Source organism: Echinops telfairi, unplaced genomic scaffold (assembly GCF_000313985.2).
Source record: "Echinops telfairi isolate 266 unplaced genomic scaffold, ASM31398v2 ScPeMD7_60;HRSCAF=208, whole genome shotgun sequence".
Taxonomy (NCBI): Eukaryota; Metazoa; Chordata; class Mammalia; order Afrosoricida; family Tenrecidae; genus Echinops; species Echinops telfairi.
Window position 1 is genome coordinate 37,125,141 of NW_022103958.1, and position 22,255 is coordinate 37,147,395.

General features: G+C 44.1%; 1 protein-coding gene across 1 annotated transcript; it reads left to right on the forward strand.

The window, feature by feature from the left end:
* Window positions 1–2,591: 2,591 nt before the first annotated feature.
* On the forward strand, window positions 2,592–13,612 carry LOC101659143 (small kinetochore-associated protein-like). Its single transcript, XM_030885867.2, is given in 6 exon segments — window positions 2,592–2,659; window positions 4,392–4,519; window positions 7,610–7,686; window positions 12,578–12,639; window positions 12,896–12,975; window positions 12,978–13,612. Coding segments are annotated over 6 exon segments (1,050 nt in total).
* The last annotated feature ends 8,643 nt before the right edge of the window (window positions 13,613–22,255 follow it).

The following is a 22,255-nucleotide window of genomic DNA, read 5'->3' on the forward strand; positions in this document are numbered from 1 at the left end:
GAGGGGGAGGGGGAAGAAGAAAAGGAAATAGCTGGCTTTTTAATTTTACTGTTGGGTTTTTTAAGAAATAGTATTTCTAATCCAACAGTTTTCCTATCACCTACATGGCAGTCTGACATAAGGCAGAATCGCAATAGATGTTTGTTGATTGACTGATGTTCATTGTCTTTGGGATTTGTTGTGCTTCTTTAATGTAAAGATTCATGAACTTTAATTGGCTCTGTAGAGTTTCCACCAATTCTCAAATAGTTCTTTTCCTCCATTCTTTTTCTCTTCCCCTTCACTCAACTGCATTCCTTACGTCAAGTCTCCTAGCTTTCATATCCTCGTTTCTATTTCTTGGTTACACCACTGAGTCTGGAGAATGTCGTTACATCTGTCTCGAGTGATCTGAACAATCGCTTCAGCTTTGATGTCTTAGGGAAGCTCTCTTTGGATTTTTCAATTGTTAAAATAATTCTGTTCTTTTGTTTTGGGGCTAGAAAATTTATGATTTATTTTCCAACTCAACCTTTTTATTTGTTGTATGCTTATTTGATAATGATACATGTAACATAAGTTTACATGTTATTTTAGAGTAACAGATTTCTTACTAATTTAACAATTCCCACATTCTTTCTGGGTCTAGTTCTGCAGTTTCGTTATGATGACTTATGATTAATATATATAGCTAGCTGGATCACTAGTGTTCCTTGATACTTAATAACCGGGAATTTTATTGGCCTAGGAGCCCTGGTGATGTAGAGTTACAACTTGCTACATCAACAGTTGCTCTGTGGCAGAAAGATGGGGCTTTCTGCTCGCATAGATTGGCAGTTGGGGAAACCTACAAGAGGCAGTTCTACTCTGCCCTATAAGGTCACTGTGAGTTGGAATGAACTCAATGACAGTGAGTTCTGGAGTTTGGTTTTGAAGTTTTGAACTCTAACTATAGAGTTCATTTACATTTGCTTCTATGTAATGTCTAGAAACCTGAGCAGCCCATAGTAACTTTAAACAAAAATCCCTATTTCAAATAAGGAGAAATGACTCTGTTTATTCAGCTTGACCCTCTCTTTAAAGCTGCTTCTGTCCCTCAACTATTTAGTGATTTATGTTGTATATATGTAGGTATAGATCTTCAATGTGTTAATTTAAAAAATTCCATTATCTTCTAATTCTATTTTCCCATTAACTTTTGGAAGCCTGCTCATATACACATACTCAACTGACCAACATTAATTAGTGTTGAATATTAATGTATTCTCTCCCACCCCCCACTAACTGTATATAGGTCATTGTTCAATCTGTTTGGGAGGCGGTTTCTCTGAGTGTGTTAGGCTGGGTTGGCTAAAGAAACAAAATCCAGAGACACTCATATATGTTTAAGAAGGAGCTTTATATCAAAAAGTAATTGTATAGCAGAAAAATACCCCAGCTAAGTCCAACTCAAGTTCATAAGTCCAATACTAGTCCATAAGTCCCCTTCAGACTCCTTCAGACTCACAGAGGCACACGCAATGATGCAGAATGCAGGAAGATCACAGGCTGGTGGGTGAAAAGTCTTGTGGATCTAATGGCATGGAAGGATCACAGGACTGGTGGGTTTCAGTGTGGCTTTCCAGCAGGAAAGTGAATAAGTAAATGCAGGGTAGGGTGGGGGAGGAATTGAGGGGGTGGGGGACGTGTCCTAGGACCCTCCTTATGAGAAGGCCACACCCACAGGGTGTGACCTGATTGACAGGCTAGACTCCACCCCTACATTCTATATACATCAAGTTGACATGAAATTATGTAACTACAACAATGAGTACAGAGGTTACTGATGAGTTCTGGGTGTGATGAGTGAGCCAAACATGGACCCACTGGAAGATTTCCCAACAAGGTGCTACAGCATGCCTTCTGAAACCAACCTCCTGGCCATCCAGTCGATGTCGGCTCCAGGTGGCCCTGTAGGACACAGGAGAGCTGCCCCAGAGGGTCTCTGAGGCTGCATATCTCCTCCTTTGGAGCAGAAAGCCCTTTTCTTGTCTTGAAGAACAGCTGTGGGTTCTAGCTGCTGAGTGTACAAGGAGCAGCCCCACATGTCATCCACTAACCCCAGGAGCCCTCCAGCATGCCTGAGAACGTTCAGATGGAGGTCAAGGGCCACCCTGGGCAGTCTGAAAGTTTGACGCCCCAGATAATGCATCTCCCTCCTCTTCCTTGAAGGCACGGCAACTTCCCCTGCCTGGGTCTTTCACATGAGTCATAGGGGGGAATGCTTGCCAAGTATAGCCTCTGGTGTGATTTATAAAACATAATATATGCTCAAATTCTCACTCCTTTAAAGCTATTCAATTTACTCTAATGGTCCTTCTATTAAAGTTATGTCTATTCATAGTAGACAACATCTGTAAGTCATTAGCTTAAAGTACAGCACTTGTTAATTTCCATCATTGATGACTTGGACTAAGGGAGGAAGGCCTTTGATTTTTGCCCATCTAACCTAACATTGCTGTCTTTCACATAAGAAAGTGATGAAATGAGAAAGTTACAAAGATAAACGCAAATACTTCTCTTGAAAGGAGAAAAGGAGAGGATGAGTTGGTCAAAGTATAGATGATCCCGCCATGGATGAAATTGTATCCCTCTCCCCAAAGCCAATGTGGAAGCCCTCCCCCGCAGTCAGGCAGCAATGGTACTGCGATGACTTTTTTCTCTCCATTTGTCAGGATGTTGTCTAATGGCCCATTGGGGAGGATTTCGATTTTCTTTACATTGAGTTGCAATTCATTGTGATGGTTGTAGCCCTTGCTCTTGATCCACAAGCGCTTTACATCCTCTGAGTTTTCATCAGGAAGGTAATGTCATCCGCCTGTCACAGATTGTTAACAAGCCTTCTTTCACTCCCAATGCCACATTCTTCCTCCTATAGTCCAGCCTCTTGGATGATTTGCTCAGTATAGAGATTGAATACATAGGGTGAAAGAATACAATCCTGATGGACATCTTGCCTGATTTAAAACCAGGCAGTATGCTTTTGCTCTATTCAAATGGCTGCCTCTTGGTCTATGAACAGATGCTGAGGGGGACAGTGAAGTCCCCTGGAGTTCTTTGTTATGATCCACATCATCGAATAGCTGTTGCATAGTCAATAAAACACAAGTAAACCTCTTTCTGTTTTTTTCTGTTTTTCAGCCGGGATCCATCTGAAATCAGCAGTGGAATCCCTTATGCCATGTCCTCTTCAGAATCCAGCCTGAATTGGGGGGCAGCTTCCTGCCCTTGTACTGCTGTGAACTGTTTTTGCGTGACCCTTTGCTGAAGATAACTCCTTACAATGACAAAATGGGAGAAGGTGGATATGGCCAGAATTATGGCCTTCAGTCTCAAGGCCCAAGGTCGTTTCTTGTTGCTCGATCTGAAGAACAAGCTGTGTGCTTATCCTCTCTCTGGGGCTATCGCCACAGGAACTTGTGCTCCTGCTACATGGAGTACTTAGTTGGGGTTCACCCTAACGACAGTGGTTATCAACTTTCCTAAGGTCACAACCCTTTAATAAAGTTCCTTGTGTTGTGGGGACCCTGCAACCATAAAAATTATTTTTGTTGCTACTTCATAACTATAATTTTGCTACGGTTATGAATCGGGTGACCCCTGTGAAAGAGTCGCGACCCACAGGTTGAGAACCACTGCCTTAACAGACCCTAGATTATTCTTTACCCTGTTTCCTTCCTCAGGCTCCATCCTTCTTGAACTTTCTGTTTCTGAGACAGAATATTCAGCTACTGTTTCTGTATAAAGATGTCATAGCTCTTCAGACTGGTTTAGAAATATTAAACATGTTTTCTATGATAATAAATAGAGAGGTTCTAAAATTCATTTCGGAAAGTAAGTAACCAAGAGAAGAACTCTGCGACATACATCACTCTGAAAGCTATCAAAACACACTGCAAAGTGATTTTTGAAATACTGTGGCTCTAGCATAAGATAAATGATGTATCCCAAGAATAGAATAAATAGGCAAGAAGAAAACCCAATTATTGAAATGGATGCATGGATAGATGAATAAATGGATAAATACTCAGTGTTAAAGGGTATCTTGGGGCAGGGCTAAGTTATTCCTGAGTCATCACAACCTACCCATTGCCAATGAGTCAATTCCAATTCATAGCAACCCAATAGGACACGTAGAACTACCCCACAGGGGTCACAGGGCTGCAAACCTTAACGAGCCAGACTGCCACTCTTTTTCCTGAGGAGCAGCTGTTGGGCTTGAACTACGGGACTTTTGGGGGTTTTTTTTTTAACATTTTATTAGGGGCTCATACAACTGTTATCCCAATCCAAACACACATCAATTGTGTGAAGCGCATTTGTACATGGAACTTTTTGGTTTACAACTGAGTCCTTTACCCCTTTGCAACCAGGCCCCCTTCTGATCAAAACATCAAGCTTAAACCAACCTCATCGCCGACCAAGCCGATTCTAACCTTGTGGCTGCAGCCCAGCGCCTCTCCCATGGCAACACGGCTCCTGGATGTCGTCCTAGGCAAAGGTTAGAACCAAAAGGCAGTGGTTGTTGAGGCGTGGTGACCACATGTGTGTCATAATGGAACTGTGCTCCAGGGGTTTTGATAACTGATTTTTTAAAATCACTTTATTGGGGGCTCGTACAACTCTTATCACCATCCATGCATACATCCATTGTGTCAAGCACATTTGTACATTTGTTACCATCATCGTTCTCAAAACATTTGCTTTCTACTTGAACCCTGAACTCCTCATTTTCTTCCCTCCTTACCTCCCTCCCCCCTCCCTCCCTCATGAACCCTTGATCATTTATAGATTATTATTATTATTATTTTTCCATGTCTTACACTGTCTGTCTCCCTTCACCCACTTTTCTGTTGTCCATCCCCCTGGGAGGGTGTTATAAGTAGATTATTGTGATTGGTTCCCCCTTCCTCCCTCCAACTTCCCCTTCCCCTCCTGGTATGGCAACTCTCAATATTGGTCCCAAGGAGTTTATCTGTCCTGTATTCCCTGTGTTTCCAGCTCTTATCTGTACCCATGTACACGCTCTAGTCTAGCCCGATTTGTAAGGTAGAATTAGGGTCATGATAGTGGGAGTGAGGAAGCATTAAAGAATCAGAGGATAGGTTTATGTTTCATCAGTGCTATACTGCACCCTGACTGGCCCATCTCCTCTCTGGGACCCTTCTGTAAGGGGATGTCCAGTTGCCTACAGATGGGCTTTGGGCCTCCACTCCATACACCCCTCCCCTTCCCTCATTCACATTGACATGATTTTTTGTTCTGGGTGATAACTGATTTTTTTTTCCAGAATAAAATTGCCAGGCCTTTCTTCTGAGGCACCAATGCTTAAACTCAAATCTCTAGCCTTTGGGCTAGTGGCCAAGTGAGTTGACCATTTGTACCACCCAGAGTTCCAGCACAGTTTAAAAACAAAAGCCAAACTCACTGCCATGATCCCACACTGACTCATAGCAACCCAACAGGACAGGGTAGAACTGCCCCTGTGCGCTTCTGAGACGGTGACTCTTGGTGGGAGTAGAAAGCCTCTTCTGTCTTCCACAGAGCAGCTGGTGGCCTTGAACTGCTGACCTTTAGACATACTAAAGTATCATTAACATATAATAATAATATAATGCTCTGATTTGTGCCACAAAGTAGCACCTATTTGTTGTTACAAACCATTGCATGAATATTAAATTTTTAATAAAATAGGCATTCCAGGATGGATTGTGCATCATGGAATGCCAATTTAATAGAACAACGTGTTCTTGCATTGAGTAAGTACTTGAGTGGAGGCCCAATATCCATCTGCTGCCTTAATACTAAACCTATATATGCACCTTCCCAGTATGATCACTGAAGACAAATGTGTGCATAAGCAAATGTGGTGAAGAAAGCTGATGGTGCCCAGCTATCAAAAGATATAGCCTCTGGGGTCTTAAAGGCTTGAAGGTAAACAAGCGGCCATCTAGCTCAGAAGCAACAAAGCCCACATGGAAGAAGCACACCAGCCTGTGTGACCACAAGCTGTCGAAGGGATCAGGTATCAAGCATCAAAGAACAAAAAATCATATCATTGTAAATGAGGGTGAGTGCAGAGTGGAGACTCAAAGCCCATCGGTAGGCAACTGGAAACCCCCTTACTGAAGGGTTATGGGGAGGAGATGAGCCAGTCAGGGTGCAGGGTAGCAACGATGAAATATATAACTTCCCTCTAGTTCTTAAATGCTTCCTCCCCCCACTATCATGATCCCAATTCTACCTTAAAAATCTGGCTAGACCAGAGAATGTACACTGGTACAGATAGCAACTGGAAACACAGGGAATCCAGGACAGATGACCCCTTCAGGACCAGTGGTGAGAGTGGCAATGCCTGGAGGGTGGAGGGACTGTGGGGTGGAATGGGGGAACCAATTACAAGAATCTACGCATTACCTCCTCCCTGGGGGATGGACAACAGAGAAGTAGGTGAGAGGAGACATCGGACAGTGTAACATATGACAAAACAATAATAATTTATGAATTATGAAGGGTTCATTGAGGGGAGGAAGGGGGAAAATGAGGAGCCGATATTAAGGGCTCAAGTAGAAGACAAATGTTTTGAGAATGATGATGGCAACAAATGTACAAATGTGCTTGACACAATGAATGTATGTATGGATTGTGATTAAGAACTGTACGAGCCCCCAATAAAATGATTTTAAAAAAAAGAATGTAGCTAGCAAGCAAACATGGAAAACAATACGAAAACACAAATTAAGCAAGGAAGTTTATATCCACTGACTTGGCAAATTACTAAGCTGTAAGGATAATACTAACATCAGAACATTTACAGTGAAATCCGGGTGCTCATGCACAAGCTATCCATGGCTCAAGAGGCACTTGTGCAAACAGAACAAGGGAATCCTGCGTGGTTTGAAATGCACAAGTCTGATGTCTTCTTCCAAGGACTCTTTACTTTACCAAGCTTGAAGTTCTTCTCCAAGGACTGACCTCTCCAAGTATTATCTCTAAAGCATGTGAGACAAAAATCTTACCATTCTTGCTTCTAAGGAACATCCTGGTTGTACTTCTCCCAAAATAGATTTCATATGCCTATGAGGAGCTTGAACAGGCAATCGTTTTTTAAGTCCTGAAAGTGACACCTTTGCTTTTTAACACTCTCCTGGGCAAGGTTAAATTCTTTATTACCCGATGCCCCAGCATTAATAAGTAAAAAAAAAAAAAAAATCACTGCCATCGAGTGGATGCTGACTCATAGCAACCCTATAGGGCAGGGTAGAATTGCCCCTGTGGGTTTCCGTATAAGTGTTTGTGGGAGTAGAAAGCCCTTTTTTTTTTATCAATTCTCATCCCAACCGCCCCTCCTACAGAACTCTACTTCTCAGCTGGGCTGATAACTCATTGTATGGGCCGCACAGCTCACAGACGGTACTCCCAATCACGGGCTTTAGCATTAGGAAGATAACAGGCTGGACTTCAGCATCAGGTATGCTTCAAGACACACATCTGCTGTCCGGATGGCCTCTTCCCAGACATCCCTACACACAGGCCTCGCTCTGGGCCTTGCCCTCTCAGCCATGAATTCCCTTGGCCTCTGCCTGCTCAGACACTGCTACAAAGCTTTGTGAAGTGCTGCTAAAAGCCGACACGGGACGCCACTCCACGAAAAGCCTCAGCCTGAAGGTACTCCCCGCCAGCTCCATGGGACAAGCTTAGCACCATGCTCCTCAAGAGAGCCGGAAGGGTCTCCACTTTACTCCTTCGGTGGGCTTGGAAGCCACAACTCTGTCTCACGCTTTGGCTCTGCTGAGTCCCTTCCTGCGCACTTCTTTGATGCTTCTCTGGTGTCACAACCCTGTCTCTGGATTGAAGAGGTTCATGGTGCAGGTAGATCATTTTATACCCAGCAGGTGGTGGCAAAATTTACCAACCGGCATGTTAGGGTTCCAAGTGTTTATAATTACAACTGACCTTATAAACAATCGCTGACCATTGAATCCTATAAACCTATCAATATCTTCCCCCACTTTCTCTTACCCAGACCCATTAGGAAAAAGTTATTTGGTGAAAGGTAGAGTCACATTAAATAAATCGGTGCATCAGAATTAGAGACTATGGAGAAACCAGATAGGCCCCACACACTATTTCTCATTTTACATAGGGAAAAGCTGAGACTCGGAGATTTGAAATGAATTCCCCTCTCTCTCACAGTTGATCCACTGCCAGAATTGCATGCACCGTGGGCTTCCATGGCAGAGTGACCACACATTTGGGTTTTCCCAGAAAAGTACCCGCTTACACCTCGTGCCCCATATAATTATTAATGTTGTTAGTCGCTGCTGAGTTGGTTCTGACTCACGGCCACTGTGTTAGACCAGGTTGACTAGAGAAACGAATCCAAGGACACTTATATGTTTAAGAAAAAGCTTTATATCAAAGAGTTATTGTATATTAAGAAAACATCCCAGCCCAGTCTAGATCAAGTCCATAAGTTCAATATTAGCCCATAAGTCTGATACTAGTCCATAAATCCCTCTTCAGACTCATGAGCCATATTCAATGATGCAGAATGCAGAATGGTTGGTGAGTGCAAGTGTTGCACGTCCAATGGCGGTGGATGCATCTTCAGGGTTTTGGCTGCCATCAACTTGTCACCAGGAAGGTGAAACAGAGAGAGTGTTGCGGCCTGCCTCCAGGGAGAAAGAGAGAAGGAGGCTGATCTCAGAAAGCCATTATCTCGGTTGCCCTCCAGTCAAGCTGTGACCTGATTGACAGGCTAAACTCTGCCCATACATTCCTACAGGAGCCATGCCGGCACAGAAAATGTAATGATCATGGCCACCTTATATATAACAAAATGAAATATTGCCCTGACATGGACTGTCCCCACGATCATTAGTTTTAAGTCCAGGGTTATGATTATTGGGTCAATCCATTTTAATTCACTGACCCTCTACTTTACTACCTGTTTTTCTAGTTATTGATTTTTTTCTCTTTTTTAAAATCACTTTATTGGGGGCTCGTACAGCTCTTATCACAATCCATCCATCCATCCATTGTGTCAAGTACATTTGTACATTTGTTGCCATCATCATTTTCAAAACATTTGCTTTCTACTCGAGCCCTTGGTATTGGTTCCTCATTTTCCCCTCCCTCCCCATTCCCCCCTCCCTCATGGACCCTTGATACTTTATAAATTATTATAATTTTGTCATATCTTACACCGTCCGGTGTCTCCCTTCACCCACTTCTCTGCTGCCCATCCCCCAGGGAGGAGATTATATGTAGATCCTTGTCATCAATTCCCCTTTTCTCCCTCACCTTCCCGCCACCATCCCCATATCGCCACTCTCACCACTGGTCCTGAGGGGTTCATGTGTCCTGGATTCCCTGTGTTTTCAGTTCCTACCTGTACCAGTGTACATCCTCCAGTCCAGCCGGACTTGTAAGGTAGAATTGGGATCATGATAGTGGGGGGAGGAAGCATCGAGGACAGGTCCAAAGCAACCAAGACAAAATCTCACCGTCCTTCCTCCTCAGGCACATCCTGTTGTATTTCTAGGATTACACAAGCATTCACTGTGGGCCAGTGCACAGCACATTCCATGTTCTCCACAGATACTTCAATTAAAATGCATCTAGTCGTCTCTGTTCCCTGCCTCACTTTCTCATGTCTATGAGTCAACTGACAAGGCCTGTGCTCGGGTCTGGTCCGCCGTAGTCATCAGATCGTAGTGGCTGCAATCAGGGCGCAAGCACAAGAACAGTGTGAGGACGGTGCCGGCCCGGGCAGTGTTTCATCCTGCTGTGCACGGGTCGCTATGGGTGAGGACCGACACGATGGCACCTAACCGACCCAATGGCAACAACCACCACCACAGTTGGGGCTTGGGACTGTGTCTTATGCCAGTACCCAGGTTATTCTGATAGAATAAGCCCCTAGACCACTTATGGAAAACATAGGTTTAGGACACAATGCAAGACAATTTGGTTTGGTTTTTTTCCTTTTCCCCCAAAACCTTTTTATTGGGACATAATACAGATATCGCGTCATTGCATAGTTCAATCGCATCAGCAGTATTTTACAATTGCTACCACAATCAGTTTCCAAACATCCTCTTTCTGCTGGAACTCCTTGGTGTCATCGCCTCTTTACTCCCCACTCCCCTCCTCCACACCCCCTTATTCCACTTGCTGTCTCTAGAGGCTCGCCAATCCGGGGTTTCATATGCCGAAAAGCACATAGCAAAAATTCAAGAGGGCTGTCCCCAATGACAAACTATATCAGAGCTAAACCCCATGAAGAGCAAGAACAAACACACTGAAAACCAGATCAGGCCCAACATGTGTGTGAGAGACCGGCTGCCGAGGTTGTAACTGTGCGCGTCAGGGCTATCATTGCGTCTCCTACGGCCATCTCTCCACTGGGCTCTGTTTCCTTCAACTCCAAGGAGTTTTCTTTAAGAAGTGTTGGTGCCAGTCTGTCTTGTCATCGATTTTCCCCCCTGGCTTTCTTTTTTATGGAATAACAACCAAGTAATGTCTGTTCTCTGATAGATGCCAAGATTCTGATTGATTCTTTTGTAATTACCAGATTAGGTTATTCTAATGCCTGGGTGCTGAATCAGATGCACTATTTTTATGTTTTCATTGGAATTTAGAGATGAAATAAGACTTTTAGAGCGTTCCATTATGGGATACTGGACATATCAATATTTATACTTCCGTTAGATGTCGATCTCCTGTGGCTGGGTGACAGCAGCAGTGTCCTCAGGAACCCTCCTTTGTCATCTCGGACTCCTGGGATCTACTCTCGTCCTGCCAGCATCTGCCAACCACTGAGAAGACCGGATGGACACCACCGAGCCTAACCAAAAGCATATGCGCTCCAGGGAGGGGACTGCTTGCTCTTGGGGCAATCCTTGAGATTAAAAAGAAGCATCTAGAACAGCGGTTCTCAACCTGTGGGTCGCGACCCCTTTGGGGTGGAATGACCCTCTCACAGGGGTCGCCCGACTCATAACAGTAAGAAAATGACAGTGATGAAATAGCAATGAAAATAATTTTCTGGTTTGGGGGTCACCGCCATATGAGGAACTGTATTAAAGGGTCGCGACATTAGGAAGGTTGAGAGCCACTGGTCTAGGTTTTCAGCCTCTCCCCTTTCCAGTCCTCATAGTGACCCTCTGGGACTGAACAGAACACTCCTGGGTGTTTCAGAGACTGTAAGTCTTCATGGGAGTAGAAAGTCTCATTTTTCTCTCAGGGAGCAGCTGGGGTCTTAAACCATTGACCTGTGGTTAGCACCTGAACAATGACCCAAACTGTCATTATGAGTTGGAATTGACTCCTTGGCAATAAGTTGGGTTTTTGTTTTTGTTTTCTGTTAGTGCACTAAATAAGGTTCCCTGCAGCTTTATTGAGGCTCTTCATATTGGGCCGCTTACATTCTTAAGTCTCTGTAGGGACTTCCTTCTGCATCCATTATTTTCTCCTGAGTGTATACTGTGTCCTAGGCACTAGAAATATCCAGGTGAGCTAGAATAATCCACCCCTGTTTTCATGGTTCGCCAGGCCTGGTGTGGAAGAAGAGAGATGTTTCTGTAAGCTGCTAGGGTAGCATTTAGAAGATGCTACAGTCGGAAAAGTACAAAATGCCAAGACACACGTAAAAGGAACACCTTTCATGTTCTAAGAGGAGTTGGATAATGTTTCCTGAAAAAAGGTGATAGTTAAGACTGGAAGACTGTGTAGGCATTAGAGAGATAGAATATTCTAGAATACAGGAATACCAGTGAGGAAAGGCCCAGAGACCAGAGAAAGATAACAATAGAGATGAATTCCCTCTTGTCAGATTCCCCACCCCCACCCCCAGGTTTCTTTTCTACATAGTAAGGTGTTGTTTTTTTCCCCCTAACAGAAGCCAAGTTTAATTCTTTTGGAACTGATTCTTATATTGAATTATTTCTATGTCCTTTCTCTGCTGAAACTGCTAAAATTTGAAAATGATGAGCCAGCCAAGGTGCATTATAGCACGGAAAAAACACATTCCTTTAGTTCTTTATTACTCCCCACCCCTACCCACACACGCACACACTATCATAACCCCACTTCTACCTTACAAATCTGGCTAGACCTGAGCATGTACACTGGTACAGAGAAGAGCTGTAGACACACGGAATCCAGGACAGAGAAACCCCTCAGGAACAAATGCGAGTAGTGAGGGTAGAGGAAAGGTATAGGGAGAAGGGGGAGAAAGGAGGAACCAATCACAATGATCGATGTATAACCCTCCACCCCAGGGAGAGGAACAATAGAAACATGAGTGAAGGGCCACAGAAGATGGTATAAAGTATGAAGTTAATAATGATTTACAGTTTATCAAGGGGTCACGAGGGTGAGAGGGTGGGGGAGGGAGGGAAAAAGAGGAGCTGATACCAAGGGCTCAAGTAGAAAGAAAATGTTTTGAAAATGATGATGGCAACATATGTACAAATGTGCTTGATAAAACTGATGTATGGATTCTTATAAGAACTGTAAGAGGCCCCAATAAAATGATTTGTTTAAAAAAAAGAAGAGGGAGCGTCTTTTGAAAGAGATCGAGGTGGACTGCCCGTGGGAGCAGCGAGCTCCTGGGTGCGGTGCTCCGGGAACAGGGGCCTGGGCAGGACCGGAGATCATTCCAGGTCACTTCTGGGCTTTGGGGCCAAGTGCAAGTGTAAAGACCGTCCCAGATAGGGCTGCTCGGCTGGCCAGGCCGCGCCTTCCCTTAACCCCGAACCAGCTGGGATCCCCAGCTGCCCGATGGGGCGGCCGGGTGGGTGGGAGGCCCTGCCGCGGGCGATGCGCCCCGCCGCCCAGCGTTACTTAACCACCCCTTTGCATCCGCCAGAGCCCCGCCGTACCACCTCGTCACCATGACCAGCGTGGTGAAGACAGTGTACGCGCTGCAGCCCCCCTCGTTGCTGAACGGCGCTTGCCCGCAGACAGACAATCTCGAGTTACGTCTAAAAGTCTACTGCCCGTGAAGTCCAAACTGCTCCATTCGGGCGGTTCGGAGGCCGAGATGACAAAAATCATCAAACCAAGACGAGAAAACGGGCAGACGAGAGCTGCAGACACTGCCACTAGGAAGAACACCATGAAGAGTTGCAAACCATTGATTAAGCAGAAACCGGAAGAGGAGCTCAAAGACAAGAATCAGCTCTTAGAGTCAGTCAACAAGCAGCTGCACCTGAAATTGACTGAAACTCAGGGAGAGCTGAAAGACCTGACTCGGAAGGTGGAGCTGCTGGAGAAGTTTCAGGACAATTGTTTGGCTATTTTGGAGAGCAAGGGCATGCACCCAGGGAGTGAGGCCCTGGGGTGGCAGCAGGAATCCAGTCCGGATCTCACAGACTCTGTGTTGCTGTTGGAAACATTGCAAGACGAGCTGAAGCTTTTTAATGAAACAGCCAAGAAGCAGATGGAAGAGTTACAGGCCTTAAAGGTAAAGCTGAAGACAAAAGAAGAACGGCTCCGATTCCTCGAACAGCAAAGCATATGTAACAACAAAGTGAACGATTTTACAACCGCCCTTCAAGAAACGGAACAGCTTTTAGAGATGTGATCAGAATGAAGGGCCGAGGGCTCCCCCAGAGGAAGCCCCTCAGGACATGTGCTTCAGGCCACGACCTAGGACTCGCCATCCCCTGAAGGAAAAGAGCGTCTGCGTAGGATTAAGGACAGGTTTATGCTGGAATGGCCATTCCTCCTGTAAGCGGGGCTTCCCAACAGCTTGGTCAGAGTAGCTCATAGGGGCTGGAGGCACGGCTGGACTCCTGGCCCGGAACAACCCTCCATTCGCCTCGGGAGACTAAAGCAGCCCCAGCCAGAGGCCCCGAGTGATCACACTCCCACTTTCAGGAGGAACCCATTTGTACGGTGGAGCACGGGTGCTCTATAAACGACACCACGGAGGAGTCCTGCTGTCCGTCCCCTTCTCCCCAGAACACTCTCTCCCCTCCTGGTCGGGCTTCTACGCCTCATTGCGAATTTACGAGCTTGAAGAGCTTGAAATGGTTTGACTTAATAAATAGGGGGAAGGTACAGTAATGACACCTGAAACAATATGCCTTGGCGCTGTAAACTGAAGTCACTTGTTTTATTATTTAAAAATATTTTTTAAAGGTACTACTTGTAAAATAAAATTTTAAAACATTCTGAAAAAGAAGAAGAATGGAAAGGGGAGAGGAGCCAGCCCATTTCAGGAAGCTCCATGTTTTAAAATACTTCAAATAGATGACAGAAGGGGGAGCTCTAGAGCCTTGACGCTAGAGAGCTACATCAGCCTCTGGGTTTCAACAACTCTCCTTGTTGGAGTGGAAGCCCCAACTTCTCCCTAAGAGGAGCCTGGTGGTTTCTAACTGCTGGTCTTTTGGTTAGCTGCACAACATGTAATCCAACACCACACCAGGACTCCTATTAGACATTATAGCCAATGCAATTAGACCAGAAGGAATAATTAAGAGGCAAAAGATATGGAAATGAAGAGACAGAATTATTTCTATTTGCAGATGATAAAAGTAAATATCTGGAAAGTACAAAAAATAAAAATGAGGCTAATTTAATAAAATAACACCTTAACTCAACATAATCAACAATTAGAACAAGAGCAACAAAATGAGCTTTCCGTCACCAGAACAAGGATAATTAGATGAAAGCCGAAGTAAATCCAAAGTCCATAGAAAAATCAATAAAACAAGAAGTTACTTCTTTGAAAGGATTACCAATGAGAAAATAAGGACAAACTGAAGGGCCGTGATCCATGGCACACACACAATCACGCATGACCAAACACACACGCAAGGCAGAAGACAAAATAGAGGACTTAGGTAATCAAAAGACACTTAGGTGACCACAAGATTTCCTCAAAAAAGGTTTTTTTAAGGGGGGGACATGGTGGGGGAATGGGCATGATATAGACACTAATCGCTAAAATCTTTCAGAAAAAAGCAACGCTTCAATGAGAAAAAGAAGAATTCAATATAAAAATGGGCAGAGGACATGGACAGACAGTTCACCGAAGAGAACATTGAGGCAGCAAACATATATGGATAAATGCTTGAGATGACAAGCCATTTGAAAGATGCAAATCAAGACAACAGTGACCACCTGACACCAAATTGATAGAACAGTTTAAAACAACACCAGAAAATAACAAATACTGGAGCGAGTACCGAGACTGTGAAGTGTCCAACCTGTAGACACCCGTGAGAACAACCTGTGAGTAGAAGAATGGAGAAACAAACGTTGGTACATACACAGAATGGAGTGCTGGTCATTGCGAAAAGGTAAGAGTTAAACTGTGAAGCACATCATGACATGGATGGATTAGAGGACATTGGATGGAGTGAAGTCAGCCATCACAAAAGAGCAGACATTGTATGTCATAAACGAAACCAAAAAATCAAGGTTAAGCTTGTTCACTTAGAAAGAAACCGATGTTTGATGGTCACCATGGATGAGAGGGAGAGAGGACAGGGGAAGCGATAGGCTAGCCTGTACACGGGTAGTATGAAGTGTAAAGGAAGATCGTATTTGGAACGGGCAGGGAAGTCATTGAGAGGGTTGACAAGTTGTCTAAATATAAAAATGATGATCTGAAACATTAACCCTACCTAATACACAATACACATTTTTTGGTTTTGCTTTATTACCTCATGGAGGGCAGGGGAGCTACCTGGTGGCTGCTACTGCAAAGAGGGCCGTTTGAACTCACCTGCCACTCTTCAGGAGAGAGCTGAGACGTCTCCTCTCATACAGAATGCCAGGCTGGGAAACCCTCAGAAGCAGCTCTAACCTGTCCTATAAGGTTGGTATCAACTCAATGGCAGTGGCTTTTTCAGTATGTCGCACAATTCTACCCCGACATGCATGAAGTCACCATAAGTCAAAATAATTCGACAGCAACGGTTTCTTGATTCATTGTGTGAGTAAACTACTTATTGATTCTCCTGTTGATAGACCCAGGATATGTCCAGGTTTGGGCCTTTATTAGTAAACTGGCTATGAATTTCAAAATTGGTTTTTTTGCCATTATTATTATTCTTAATGAGGCTAGATATTTTTATTAGGTTTATCGATTGCATTTCCTCTTAAATGAATTTTATGTTCACTCTTGCCCTTTGTTTATTAATTTCTTGAAACTTCAGAATTTGTATTACATATATATTTTTGACCCACTTTATATTTCTAAGAACTCATTTTATGGTAAAAGTATTACCTCCAGTACTATCTTATATGTAGTTTGTTATTTGACTGTTTTTATAACTTCTATTTTGGCAGTAATGGGCAGTTCTAAAAACTCAACCATAAACCAAAGCTTCACTTTATAATAGATCCTAAAATAATATGAGAGGATTAAATCTATTTGTTTTAAGCAAATTGTTATCCTCTTTGGAAATACAATAGCACAGCCTCCAGAATACATATGCACAAACAGAAAACTTAAGACAGACAGAATGATTGGTTTCAGTTTAATTTTACATTCACTTGTAAGTTCTGGGCTATTACTAGATTCAGAACTGAGAGTTTAGGTATTAAATTCTACATTTAAGCAATATATCATGTAGCCCAAATGCATTTTTTCAAAGTTTTCATTTCCCTAAGGATAATAGTTAATGAAAAACTGTATTTCAGAACTTAAGTTAAAATACTGCTTTGGGATCAATCCATGTGTGAACAAATCTTTTTATTTTTTTTATCCTGGCCTTTCCTCTATCTTGGCAGGACTTGGAAATCTAATTAAATGGAGTGTTCCAAACTGTCCAGATATTATTCTTTTTGAAGGAAAAAGCCAAAAGCCTTCTGTCAAAGGGCCCATTGAGAATGAAAGTAGACAGAAAGTGAAAGGATTGCTAGTCTGCTGTATATTGAGACGTTATCTGCAAGAATTATGGCACTTATCTTTGGAGAAAGGGGGATGTCAGATTCAATGCAGCAGAGGACGCAAATGGGATTCTGTTGAGTAACAGTGAAACGATCTCAGAATTCTACACATGGAAATCTGCACCAAGGAAATGATCCCAAACATGGAAAAACCTGTATTAAAGATCTTTATTATAATACTGTGTGTAGAGAAATAGCGCAAGTAAACATTGGGAAACGTGTAAAGTCTGACTATAAACTTTAGTGCGATGTTGTGTTGCGAGGATATCAATATGCACAATATATCAGCACAATAAAGGCATTGCTACTAGGATCCCAGTTCAGCCATGCATCCATTTATTCTAAACAAAACATGTTTAAATGTGTCTCCAAAATCAATTGACAGCTGTAAACAAGTTCTCCCAGTAAGACACTTGCCTTAGTCTCATTGGGCTGCCTTCAAAACAAAGGTCCAATTTTTTTAAGTGGCCCTGAAGGGGATCCGTTGAACCAGTTAAATTCAAAGCAGAGAGATCAACTTATAGAAACTATTTGGGTTTTTTTTGGATTCCACAGAGATAATACTGATAGATTTTCTTGGAAGACACAGGGCGATCACAGGGGCTTATAATGAATACATTTTATGAAAATTAAGAACTGTGTTGATGAGGAAAAGGCCAGTGTGGTAGTTATATAATGGTTTGTCAATTTGAGAGGATTAAGTGTGAATGAGGTGGAGTCTAGCCTGTCAATCAGGTCATAGCTAATGAGTTCTCTGTGTGGACTTGGCCTGCTGAGGATTCTGGGAACTCCAGTATTCCTCCTTGGAGGTGGGAGACTCTCTCTCACTCTCTCTTGGCTCACTCACAGAGAGACACTGCAGCTGACAAGACACATGGAACTACACCAGTGCTCTGAGCTGAAGGAACCCTATGGAGACCCCTGCCAGTGCTGAGATGCCTCTACTGCAACTGGATCCACAAGAATTCCCACCCACTGCCCTGTGATCTTCCTGCATTCGGTGTCATTGCATGTGTTTCATGACTGACGAGAATTTATAGAGCTTTGGGCTAATATCAGACTTATGGACTTGATCTGGACTGGGTTGGAATGTTTTATCAATATTCAATTGCTCTTGTCTATAACCCTCTTTCTTATACACATATGAGTGTCCCTATGAATTTGTCACTCTAGTCAACCCGGACTAACACAGCCAGGGAAATTGGACTGAGAAATGTTTTTCTCCCCACATAATGTCTGTACTCATTCTTCAAGGGCAATAAGTCTTGTCCTAAGAGAATTTCCTAAGGAAACCTTATTCTATCACCCCATAGCTCTGATGTTGCTCCTTCAGACTTCTTTTTGTTCATCAAACTCAATAAACGTTTGAGAGGAACACGATTTGACACCTTTAAGAATACCAAAACTGGGATTTTTACATGCATCAATTAAAGGATGCAGAACTCCTCAGGGTGGGATTAGACACAGGGAAACTTCAGCTGCAGAGTGTATAGAACTAGAGGGAGGATACACTGAGAAACAGTAGCTTCACATATTGATCTTTTTGTTTAATAAGGGTTTCTGCGATATTGACTCATTGAACATGACCACAAATCAGGTGATTTGTAGAATGACATCAAGAACATCACACATGGTGGGATGGGGGTGGGGATGGGGGGTGGGGGTGGGGCTGATACCAAGGGTTTGTAGAAAGAAAATGCTTTGAAAATGATGATGGTAACATATGTACAAATGTGCTTGACACAATGGATGGATGGATGGATGGATTGTGATAAGAGCTGTAAGAGACCCCAATTAAATGATTAAACACACACACAAAACACCATCACACGTGAAGAAAGCAGACATCACGAAAAAGGCAGGAAAGAAGAAAAGACCAAAGTGGATGTCAGAAGAGACGGAAATGTTTCTTGAATGTAGAGCAGCTAAAGTGAATGGGAGAAATGATGACCAGAACAATTCAAAAGGCAGTTTACAAAGACAGAACAAAGCATTATGATGAAATGTGCAAAGACTTAGAATTAGACAACCAAATGGGAAGGGCAGACTTGGCGTATCTCAAGCTGAAAGTGTTAAAGAAAAAATTCAAGTCTTGAGCTGTAGTTTTGAAACATTCGATGGATAAAATATTGTGCAATACAAGGAAGGAATACCGAACGTGGCTAAATGATCGACAAGCAATTATTTCAAGAGGTAGCACAAGATCAAGAACTGTTGGTATTGATGGCATTAGTCCAAACTGCCCTAAAGGCATTAGCCCCAGCCTGGGGTCACTTTGAGCAAATCTCCCACCACTGTTAGGTAGGCAAAATAGGGACTGAGGGGGGTTGTCTCCCCAGATGCCTGCATAGGGCCACAACAAAGGAGTTGGAAAGAAATCAGGCACATTAGACACCTATGGAAAGATCCAAACTGAGCATGCTCACACACAGGCCCCCAGGATCCAGGTGGGAGGTCAACCTGGGTGCACAGACTAGGCCCAGCCACATGACATCACTCAGGTGGGCCTAACCCCAGCCAATGAGGTCAGCCAATACCATCAACCATGCCGCCCCAACCAGAGGGGATAAAAGTAGCCACGGACAGCCCAGGCAGACCTACCGCTAGCCTCTTTGACTCCTCTCTTGTTTAGTGCTCAGGGCATTCTTGGGATTTCCTGTGAATACCTGAAACTTCCCTTTTCCTCATAAAGCCACTTGGATTTACAAAAGTGCTTCTGTTGTGTGAATTCTGCCAAAGTAAACCAGCCTCTGACAACCACAGGGTCCATAGACACAATTGCACGGTTATCATATACAAAGATCATAGTAAAGTCATAGACGATGGGAGAGAGAGTAAAATAAAGGAGTCAGACACATTTCATGGTAACATGCTCACCTCCAGGAGAGCCATGATCTCAGCTGCCAGGTCCATGCAGAGAGCCATTACTGTCTTCTTGGGATATTTGTAGGTAGCCATAACACGTGCATATTCAGTAGTTACGTATGTCACAAGGTGGGTGGTAACCACAGTCAAGTCCCTGAGCTCACAGGTGAGAAAACCTAATAATACCTGCATTGGGGGAAGACATTAGAGAGGAATGGGTGCCGCGGCGGCGGAAGGAGATGGCCAAAGAATGTCTGCTTCTACAGGGAGATGGAATCACCCATGTGCTCACTTTATGGCAGCAGAGCTGTTAGGGGAGAATCTGTGGCAATGATATTTCAAGCAGGATGATGGACTTGGACTTTATCTCTAACTTACCAAAGTGGTGGCTTTCCTACGGTGGAATATTCGCTTTCCAGATTCCCTGTTATAAGTCAGGGAATATAGTCCCAGTCATATTTCCCTCAGTGTTATTTTCCCACAGAATTCTTGCAGCATTGCGAAGCAAGAACAGGTATAAACCATTCCAGAAACCTAACACCATCACTTCATGTATTTTGCTTGACAGACATGATAGTCCTGGTTTACCCATGTTCCGTATCTTTTTGTGTATCCAGTACTTTAGTGTATCCAGTGCTGTTTCCTTGCCAACCAGGCCACCATGATTGCTGATGTGAGAAAGAACTCACACTGCTGAGGAGTCCTGGTGGTGTTCCACGCTGGGCTGCTAACCAGGAGCCCCAGGGGCAGTTCTCCTGTGTCCTACAGGGGCACTATGAATCTGAATGAACTCAACTGCAGTGAGCTTGGTTTGGGGATGTGGGGAGAAATCCCAAGATCTTTTGCGGTCAGCCTGCCATGGAAAGATGCCCTGGCCAATACCAGTGCCTGGATGTGCCTACTAGACTCGCAGAAACAATGTGGGTTTCCGGTGGTCCCCCACCCTTTCAAGATAACATTTCTACACAACAGCTCACCCCACCTTTTTCTCTGCTTCACTTTAATTCTTTTCAGTCTGCAGGACATCCTGTATCCTTGTCCATCTTGAGACTTCTTTGCCCTGGGATGGTCGTTCTTGGTGGGATTTATTGCTGCTGCTTTATCTAGCCGCAAACCTACAACTCCCAGGCTGTGGGAAACAGAAACGGGAAGAGAATGTTGGGGACAAATTCTCTACCCTCATACACACGTTAATGCCTCTGGGAGGCCAAGGCTCCCTCGGAGGGAGACCTTCACATTCAGGGGTGAGAACTGTGTCCCACTCACCTTCTCTCCTAAGTAAAAGTTACTCCCCACGATGTTTTCCCATAATAAGCCAATCTTAAGAAGCTTGCCAGCACATGGTTACTACTATATCCCCTTGTGGTTAACTGCTTGAAGGCTGTCTGCCTGAAGGTGGTTGCCAACAAAAGCAATCAGACCCTGGTGTCTGTCCCTCCCTAAGTAGGGCCCACTCCCTCTGGTAAGGATCAGAGACTGTTCCCCTGGAGAAGAGCTCAGGGGCTCTGAGGCCAAGTAAGCTCAGAGTCAAACAAGGTTAGGTTGCCACCTTGACTCTAGAACAGGCCCATTGCTGTGTATGTACCTTCTTGTCACATGTGTGCCTCTAGTGCCTCCCCTTCCTATTGCATGTACATCCCTAGGGTGCCCCCCTCATGTTACATGTATCCCTCTAATACAGTGGTTCTCAACCTTCCTAAGGCCGCGACCCTTTCCTACAGTTCATGTTTTGGTGACCCCCAACCAGAAAATTATTTTCGTTGCTACTTCATCACTGTCATTTTGCTACTGTTATGAGTCGGGCAACCCCTGAGAAAGGGTCGTTCGACCCCCAAAGGGGTCACAACCCACAGGTTGAGAACTGCTGCTCTCATATAACCTCTTCCTGTTACTGCTACGATTGTGCTTACCATGGCTTGCATGTCTGAGATTATATCAGCTCATGAGAGAAGGCATTACTGCCTCATTTTGTTCTGGTCGCCATGGAAGAGGTGATCCCTTGCATATCTTGTCTGATGTCTCCTTAATTTATCCCTCAATTACACAACTGCCCCTTGGACCCATTCGGTTGTGGAGAGACTGGTTCCTCACACCAGGCCTGAGGGGTAGTGCTGTCGATTGATGTAATATTGTAAGGCCCCATTTAGAGGCACTGGGTTAGAGTACAGGGATACTAGTTAACACTCCAAAACAACCACATTTCAGCTAAGCAGACATTCCCTGTGTATCCTTAGGCCCACCTGGAGCACACCTCAGCTGCAGGTAGCCAGAGGGATTGTGAATGCTTCCCCTACCCTCGAATCACAAAGATAACTAAACAGTGAGTGAGAGACTTTCAGCAACCCACCTCTCTCAAAGTGGTTAAACCAGTATAAAAAGAGCCCTCACAGCAGCCTCCCTAGCAGGGTCTTTCCTGTCCAGCCTGCCTCTGCCGGAAGTCGTACCGCCTGTCCCATTT